The sequence below is a fragment of the Puntigrus tetrazona genome, chromosome 5, assembly GCF_018831695.1.
Source record: "Puntigrus tetrazona isolate hp1 chromosome 5, ASM1883169v1, whole genome shotgun sequence".
Classification (NCBI taxonomy): Eukaryota; Metazoa; Chordata; class Actinopteri; order Cypriniformes; family Cyprinidae; genus Puntigrus; species Puntigrus tetrazona.
Genome location: NC_056703.1, coordinates 147920 through 157500, shown reverse-complemented (window position 1 = coordinate 157500; position 9581 = coordinate 147920). Strand labels below are relative to the sequence as shown.

General features: G+C 34.0%; 1 protein-coding gene across 1 annotated transcript in view; it reads right to left on the bottom strand.

Moving 5' to 3' along the window:
- The window catches only part of LOC122345893 (G-protein coupled receptor-associated protein LMBRD2B-like), an 11857-nt gene extending 5938 nt beyond the window's left edge, over nucleotides 1-5919 (bottom strand). Inside the window, exons 1-9 of the mRNA XM_043240409.1 lie at nucleotides 5762-5919; nucleotides 4827-5053; nucleotides 3778-3881; nucleotides 3509-3607; nucleotides 2405-2572; nucleotides 2093-2303; nucleotides 1934-2008; nucleotides 1742-1855; nucleotides 757-940 (exon numbers count right to left, since the gene is read on the bottom strand). Of these exons, the coding sequence (XP_043096344.1) occupies nucleotides 757-940; nucleotides 1742-1855; nucleotides 1934-2008; nucleotides 2093-2303; nucleotides 2405-2572; nucleotides 3509-3607; nucleotides 3778-3881; nucleotides 4827-5003 (1132 nt within the window). The 5' untranslated portion in view covers nucleotides 5004-5053; nucleotides 5762-5919. The remainder of the gene's footprint in view (nucleotides 1-756; nucleotides 941-1741; nucleotides 1856-1933; nucleotides 2009-2092; nucleotides 2304-2404; nucleotides 2573-3508; nucleotides 3608-3777; nucleotides 3882-4826; nucleotides 5054-5761) is intronic.
- Between the last annotated feature and the right edge of the window lie 3662 nt (nucleotides 5920-9581).

Here is a 9581-nt window from a genome sequence, read left to right as displayed (position 1 = left end):
ACTGAAATGAATGAGAAGTACCATAAATTAAAACCTGCTATAAGCAAGAAATGTCTGTTACTTGTATTATAAAACATAATTTTTTTTCAGCGTAGACTATGAAACTAGGTCAATCCAAAATTAATATTTAATTGCGAAGTGCTGAACATTTTATAGGCTGCTGATTGATTCAGCATAGCGAAGCCTCTCCTCCAGTGGCAACCATTTTTTTTTAATTGCTCTGGTTAGACAACCTTTTACTGTAGGGTCACAGCTCGGTAAGCAGCCTTTAAAAGCGGCTTGACATTTGATGATAAAACTCATGACATATCTGTTAGTATTCTTTAAAAGACTGTTCCACAAACATTGCAATCTTGCTAGATTTGTGTGTTTTTGTGCAACACTTTGGCTTTATAGTGTTCTTCTAAAAAAAAAAGGGTTTGATACCACCCAAGTAAAGCATACATTCAAGAAAAGATTGAGCAAGATTATTTAATCGAATGGACCTTATAGGCAGGCTCCATTTAGTTCTGCTGCACAGATTGTACATCAAAGCTTTCCTATACACCTTTCATACTGAAGCGCTTTATCTGTTATGCATTAAAAATAACCTAAAAGACAAAAGCGGGTGTGAATGGGAATGCATTGTTTTGTAGTCTTCTTTGTTGGTGCGCTCATTGTGAACAGCCCTCGTGCTTTAAAGGTGTTATTGTAGTCAGATAAGAAAGATATTTTTGCCTAAAGAGAGTTTGAATGTATTCATGAATGTTTTTTTACCCATGGTGGGTGTGTACAGGTACTTGCTGATCCATCCAGGTGGTTCTGCAGTGGGGAAGCTGTGAACGAACTGGTGGGTGGGGCTCGTCTCATTTTTGGCCACATCCTCTAAGTGAAAAGCCTCGTCCAATAGTATCTGCCACTGAACTTGTGTACGGTTATGCCTCTGAACAGCATAGATCACCTGACAGGAGATATTAGAAAAATGTGATTCTATTGCATATCAGCCATTTTTATATATATATATATATATATATATATATATATATATATATATATATATATATATATATATATATATATATATATATATTATACCAGTTACACTTACATAGAAACTCTTACAAAGTAGCCAAAAATAAATGCTAATTTTAAAGAAAAATGTCAGATATACTTTTGCATCTGAACTCTTCATATATATTATCTCAGTGTTTGTCAAATGATTAATCGCATCCAAAAAAGGTTTTTTTTGTTTACATAATGTATGTATGTGTACTGTGTATATTTATTATGTACACTGAACAAAATTATAAGCACAACTCTTTTGTTTTTGCCCCCAGTTTTCATGAGCAGAACTCAAAAGATCTAAGACTTTTTCTATGTACACAAAAGGCCTATTTCTCTTAAATATTGTTCACAAATCTATCTAAATCTATTTTAGTGAGCAATTCTCCTTTGCTGTTGCCCGTGAATTAAATGTTCATTTCTCTCTGCATATAACGAACTTGCTTCAAAAAAAGTAGCATTTCAATACCTATATTTTTAGTTTTAATATTTTTTTACTGTCCGTTTTATAAAAGCAGTAAGGTACGAGAGGGCGTGCTGTATCGTGAATAAATCATGGCTGAACAGCGTTGTTAGGCACAATGCAAAGCGGACCTTATTGTTTACACATACATTATATATTAGTTTTCAATTTTTGCTAATTAACGCCTCATAAACACTCACACACAAACACGATTTTAAACATATATATATATATTACCTGTTTATGTAATTTAACTAAACTTTTTTTACTAGGATAAGGGTTTCCTTTGTCATCAAAGTCCTCATAATCGTCCATGTTCCTGCCCATCTTTTCCTGGTATTCTACAGGACACTGAAAAAGACCAGAGGCTGTTTATATGCCCTCTTTACACATGAACAGTCATTAGGATTTAGATTACATTACATTTACCTTTTTCAGAATAGTGTCAATGGATTTGCGTAGTGGATGATTGTATTTGATCGTCTCATTTACTGTTTTGACATCCTGTAAAAGTGTGGACACTTAAGTATGCACTTATTTTTGGATAAGATGATGCATGAACTTTGATCAGATAACTGACGATCTCACCTCCATGACGTCTTCCAGGTTTTCCTCGGCATCTGCTTTTTCCGTCATCAGTTTTGCTGCTTTAAAATACGTCTTTGCCAGCAGCTGCCCATGGCACGACGCCCTCCAATAGGAGCGAGGGATTTCCACCAGGCCGTATCCCAACAACAACACCAGCAGGAACAGGCCCCAGGTGTTGGCGGCGGTAATGCCGATCGTCCGCAAGTCTGACCTTAAAACACAGTTGAATAATAAATGTTACTAGGTATCGGTCTACGCTATAAAGGAGGGCTGTGATTGGACGAAATGGAAAGATGAGGGCGAGACACACACCAGGTGAGATGCCACTTCGGATTGACGGCAACGTAGATGAGCAGGGAGCAGAAGATGAGCAGGTATGTGCCGTAATAAATAGCGTTTTCTATCAGAGCTGTTTTTATCTTTCCGGAGATGGAAAAGCCTCCTGAACGTGCGTACGACTGCATGAAGGGAATCAAGAGCCTGCGCACAAAACAAAACCTGTCATTTTAAAAAAAAAAAAGAGCCTTAAAACAGAAATGATTTCATGTCACTAATGCTAGCATGTCACTAGTAGTTTTTTTGCAACCCAATTTTTTTTAGAAGGTGTTTGCCTATTCATTTCCTTTAAGAAAATTTGAGTAAACATTCTAAAACTTCTAACTAACTAGCTGGAAGGTTAATCATTTTAATTCAAAGTACTATATATCATTATTAAATTATAAACTACACATTCCATAAAGTACTGTGAAGAAACAATACAGAATTAAAACTAAATCACTGCGATTATTAAAAAAGGTTAGTTTACTAAAGGTTAATAAATAATAAAGTTAATTAACTAAGTCCTTTTGCATGACTAAATACTTTTGCATGATTTGACCGTCGCTATTGTAAAGCTGCAGTCCGTACCTTTTTTTTCCCCTCAACATTTATAAAATGTATAGAGTACACATGAATCAATTTTACAAAATTGTGTTTTTGGCTTGTCCTGAATCACTATGGTACACCTATAATAAGTGTTTATATTCTGACTATTTAACACTGGTTTGGGTAGGTAGCGGAGTAGCCCAGTACCTGCGTGATTCATCATAAATAGAGAGAGTCAATCATTTATGACAAAAAGATCCAAGTAGGCACACCACTGCTCCAAAAGTGACGGGTGACGTTTCGAGCTTATACGGCCTTCATCAGATGTCATAATGAAATACATTTCTACTTTTGGAGCCTTGGTGTGCCTACTTTGAACTTTTTGTCATATTTCTTGTTTGGTGGAGCACCCACATTGAGCTTTTTGCCTAATTGCTGTGCGCTCTCGCACTGTTTTTTTGTTAAAACATCGTTTCACAATATCAGAGCTCATGGCAGACCTGCCAACTTGCTCTTAACTGTGAAGAAAGAATGACATAATTTCTCTCGCACCATGTCAGGGACTGTGACGTCCAGTACACCACCCTCCAAAAAACAGGCAGAATTCCATCTGGGATGTAACTCCAAGGCTTATGGCACGTCTTTGGGAGCCTATAATCAGGAGAAGGTGGAACGATGGTGAAAAGTTAATGTATAACCATATTAACCATGTTACCTCAACATAAAAAGTCTTAGCACTATTTGTACAACAGTGTTTAAATACACCTCACGGCGATAGTTCTTCCTAGTGCTAATCATTACAACAAAGTAAGCCTGTTTACCTTTGTGTCGGAAATACCGAAGAGTTGGAGGAATTATCACGATTGGAAGTTTTGCTCGGCACCAGGTTGACTTGATTATCCTTCTTACACTGGTTATATATGGTCTGTGGAAGCAAAGCATCGCAGGGATTAAGAATAAGAAAGCAAAATCAGACTGCTTGACACTTTTTATGTGCTTAGACATCTCTTTTTTTCCCTGCAAGAAATGTTTTGAATTGCATGCTTGCCATCTGTCGATCATGGCAGCCATGCATACAATAAAACAGGTTTTGTAAATGGCTCTAGATAAGAGCACATGTTAAATGCCTTCATTAAAAATGCAAACATTTTTCCCTAGTAGTGAAATTCTATTGTTTATGATTTTTTTTATAGACGCAGGGTTTCTGCAGGTTTTTATAATGGTTTATTTAAAACGTGCTATAAGCTATAAGTCAAGAAAATGAATTGCGTTACATTTAGAGACCATATTGTCTTGTAAAAGCAACACTTTAAAGCTAGAAAATATAACAGCTCTTCATTCATTTTTAGTTCATTTTACAAAAAAAGCTCAAATAAAAAATAAAGTGGGTTTATGCTCAAAAGAAGAACAAATAGAAAAAATTGATGTTTCAAAAAAAAGAATGTTACTTTGTTTCCCTTTTGAATTTTTCTGATAATGGTTCTTGTTTTGATCATAAACGTATACAATTTGTCATCAGCATTTTACATAAATGTACACCTTTATTCAAGCATGTTTAGATATTTGTATGTGTTACAAATTTGTGACAAAAAAGATTTTTAATTTGCATTGTACGCAACATTTAATGCTGATAATTTATGAATTTCTGCTCTGATTTGAGATGTTTTTGAGGCAAGGCGTAAGGACAAATTCTCTGAAATGTACAGTTGTGCACAGTAACTTCATAATTAATTACAGTCGTTGCATAATCATCATACACTTTTATAGAAAATGAATGCATTTAGCTCACACTTAAATTCATACTGAGAGCACACTTCTTATGTTTCTGAATTGAACATTTTTAAGTCTCCACACACGCAGGGACTCTCACCGTGCTGACGTCCAGCGGGAGGATGAAGACGATGATGAGGAAGCACAGGAACCAGGCGAGGAGAGTGGCGAACAGGACCATCCGATGCTGCTTGCGAAAATCTCCATATCGGTGGAGCAAGAAGAGCGCGAGGAAGAAGACCACCACCACCTCCAGCGCAAGCGCCACGCCACTCATCCTGACCGAAACCCGTCAGACAGGCACGAGACACTCCATCAACACAGGCACTGTTTGGAAAGAGCACCTTCATTAAATGCACATCTAATATTGACATTAATAATAATAATAAGTTCAGTGGAGCCAGACTAGCAGGAATGTGTCTGTCAATGAATCAAAAAGTGTGACTCTACGAAAGAAAACAGAAGTTAGCTTTTACCTCAAAATCAAAAGAAAAGAAATTAAGTTCTGCATTAATACGAAGCCTATTTAGGACCACTGGATTTAAAAAAAAAAAAAAGAAAAGTAAAATGTGATAGATAAAACTGAATTTTTTTAATAATAATAATTATATATATATATATATATATATATATATATATATATATATATATATATATATATATAGTATAAAATGTATAATACTTTATACTTCAAATAAAAACTTAATATAATCAAAATTACTATACTACATTTATACTACTTTTTTTAGCTAAACACTAAAATAAAGAAAATACAGTACAAGTAAAGTACGTTATCAGGAACACAAGTTGAACTGATGTCAAACTATTTAAACGACTGTCGCTGTAATATAGGTAGGTTGAAATTATGTCGTTAAATTTGAGTATAGCAAAATACCGGTGGCTGGATTTATTTTATGACACGTAATCATTGCGTAATTATTAGTACAGAGTCAAAGATGTTCTGTCACTGCTACCGGAGCACTTTTCCGCCACAATGCATTCTCTCACCGTCACCATTACTGGACAGTAACTTACGAGTTCAAACAGGCACTATCTGAAGAACGATATCTGAAGAACGAGGGTAGGTCCGACGTCAAAGAAAGATCACATCTCGTGGTAAAAATTAAGCAGCCAGTGATATTTTTGTACAGAACCTTCCGACGTGACACGTAACTGAGCAGTGATGCACTTCCTTCTCGAGTGATGCATTTTGGGAAATGTAGTTTTAGATCGACGAGTTTTGCCTTTCCGTACACCTGTTTTTCTTTTCTTTCTCTTTTATGCTAGTCAACACTATTTTGCAGTACTTTCATGTATAATTTTGTATAGCACGTTTTACGTTTAGTAAAAAATAGTATACTTTTTTATTTCATTATATGAAGTCAAATTTGGTTGCATTAACATGGAAATTAAGGATTAAAGGTCCGTCTGTCTTTACATTCATTTTCATTTAAAAACATTTTTATATTAGTAGCACATAAAGTTTATTTTCATTATTTATTTTTATTGAATAAATCATTTTCATTTAAAATAGTCATTAAATTATAATTATTTATAATGTAGTATTTGTTTCACATTACTGTTGTTGTTTTGTTTTTTTGTTTTTACAATTATTTACTTTTAAGAGTTTTAAGTAAATTGTAGTTTTAGCACACAGAAACATGTAGCATTTAAAGATCCCTCAGTTTATAATTTAATAGGACCATTTATAATGAATCGAATGGCATTAAAATAGTGTTTAAACTTAATAAACTATTAATTCAGTATTTATTTATTTTTTGTTTTGTGAGGTAAACATGAGATGATTAAACATCCCTCGCTTTATTTGTATTTCATACAAGCATTATGAAAATAAAAACACCACCAAAGAAATATATAGAGTACATCGATCTTTAACTTTATGTATTAAGAACAGTCAAAAAAAAACCGCACAGCTAGTTAAGTCTACCTTTTGAATGTTAAGCAGATTATTAAGATATCAGAGTCAGTCATGAAGCTTTGCTGAGGTAAAAAATCTTCTGGAAAATCCTCCTCCTCTGGTTTGGGAAGGTGACTCGAAGGTCTAGACGTTCAGAAAAGCCCAGGTGGAGAGATCATCTGCCCACAGCGAGCCCAGAAGCTGGACACACACCACCCGGTCCTCCAGCAAGCACTGCACCTGACCGATCAGATCCAAACTCAGATGCTCCAGCAGCCTCACGCACAGATCCCAGTCCTCCATATAGTCTGTGTTGTCCAGAGAGTCCAGCAGCAGAGAGAGCAGCAGGTCAGCAGACTGGAGCCAGTCCTGAACGCTCATCGTCTTGATAAGGAAGGAGTCAGCTCGGCGACTGTGGCACTTCTCTGAGCGTAGCAGGTGCAGAGCTGATAAAGCCATCTGCTCCTCTCGTCCTAAACCCTTTAACAGCACACAGGCTAAAGCTCTACAGAGAAGTCATCATAAAACCAGCATTTCACCCTTCCCCATTTTTACCTCGCATTTGTTTTCAACTATGAAAATGTACAGAGGGAACGTTATTTTGAATATTTTGTGTGTCAGAAATAGAAGTATGAGAATTATTAGTTTCATCTTTTTTAAATATTTATATGCTTTTGTTCTTTCTTCTTTTTAAATATTACTGTTTAGCTTAATTTTTCTTTAGCTTTTAAAATTTTAGCCATTCAACCTAAACGCTTATTTCTTCTTCCATTTATTAATATTTGGATTTTATTTTTACATTTTCAGCTTTAATTTGAGATTTTTTTATTTGTTTGTACTTTTTTTCAGTTTTTTATGTATTTCTCTTTATGTTTAAATTATTTTTATTTTAGCGTTAGTTTCAGTTTGTATTTCCATTTTTATGTATTCCAAGACAGCTGGTTGCCATTTTGTATTTATGAATATTTTTAATTAGCTTTTTCTTTTTTTTTTATCATTTCAGTTTTAATCATAGCTTATTTTACCATCTTTTATGTACTTTTTTTTCAGTTGTATAAATTTTTTATACTACTATTTGGATTTAATGTGTGACATTTTGTGACATTTTAGTGTTTATTTTATTTATAAGTAATAGCCCAGTAATGTCAAAAATATGGGATTTGGGAATTGTGTGCTGATCATAATGTAACATATTTGTGACATGATTGTTGTACAACATATAATCCATCTTAAAATATATAATAATGACATAGCAAAATTGGAAAAAAGAAGTAAATAAAGATAATAAGGATATTAAATAATATATTTAAATATTTAAAATATGTTAATCGTAGATAATAACTAATAAATAAATAAAAAAATTTTTTTGGCTGGTACATCGTGTTCTTTGCCTGATTTGTCCACTAGGTGGCGGTATTTAAAATAAATACCATGCACAAGTTTCATCACTAAAGTTTGGACGCGCATGTCTCATTTGTCCACTAGATGGCGCTTTTTTGCGTTTGCATCTGGTCCCAAATGAAAACGCGCTGTTGTTTTTTAAAATTAATTTGTTTCATGTTCCACCTCCACAATGACTTTGAAAGCCGCTCGTCCATTTAGCTGGGTTTTTGTCTTTCCCACGGTTTGATTTCAGGCTCTATCTGATGAATGACAAAGAAATCAGACGCCTGAGAAGACCTATAAAGTGCTATTGTTGCAGCCTTTATATTCTCTCCATTATAAACTGCTATTGTCAATCTTGGCTTATTACATGAAACGCGTCAAACCGCGTCGTTTAAAAATGAAGGAAGCCGCTATTGCGCTCTTGTTGGAGAGAGAAACCTAAAACACGCAGCAGACAAAAGCTGCGGCAAACTGATCCCGATTCTGTGCTTGGCAGCATCCAGACTGATCACAAAGTCACAGCACTTCATTATAACCTGCTGAAGAACCACACAGCAAGCACTGTTAACCCGGCCAGACGCATTGCATTGCATTACATTTAGACCTTGTTATGACTGTCTGGTGGTTTTAAATTAAAGTGCATGCAAATTAAGAAGCAAAGGTGTTTATATATGTATTACAGTTTTAATTATATTTTGAATTAGCTTTTATTTTAGTTAGACGAATCATTCAACGAATGATTCAATAATTCACTCAACGAATCTTTCTTTTGAACCGGTTCTTTGTTTACCGGATCTGACCGCTGATATGCGCATGCGCGAACCGAGCACCGACGATAGGTAATATTGTGCATTAAATTCAGTTACTTACACGTATTGATCGTTCCGCTTCTTAATACTTCAATATTAATTTTGTGTTTTTTGGTATGCCTTTTTTTTTTTTTTTTTTTTTGCAGTCACTGACATATTAAGGTTAAGGACCACTAGGCCTGAGGGTGAGTAGATGAACAGCAAATTATTTATTTACTGTCTGTTTAAAACATTATTTGCCAAGACGCAATTTCCTTAAAAACTTGCAGATTCATAGCAAATTTTAGGCTACTTTAATTTGCACAAATTTGGTTATGTGCTTATTTTTTTTTCCATGTAAAAATGTTGCTATTTAACATTACTCTTATTTCAGTTTTAGTATTTTAAATTAGTGTTTTGTGTGTTTCAGCTTATAGGAAATATTTCCTTATTGTTTTATATTTAAATTTTGTTTCATTTTTTTAGTAATCGTTTTTTAAATATTGCTATTTACTTAAAATTTTAGTTCATTTTATTTGCTAAGGCAAATAATCATTTATTTATAATACCTTGAATTAGCCTTTAGTTTTATATTAAAAAAACCCCAAACTTTTGGTTGAGTACATTTTTAAAATCTTATTTAAATGTATTTTTAGTTTACTTTTAGTTATTTCTATTACCACCCTCCATTCCTCTTTTTAATATTTATATTGCTGTATTTATATTCTCTTTTTTGATATTACTATTTAGATTATATTTTATT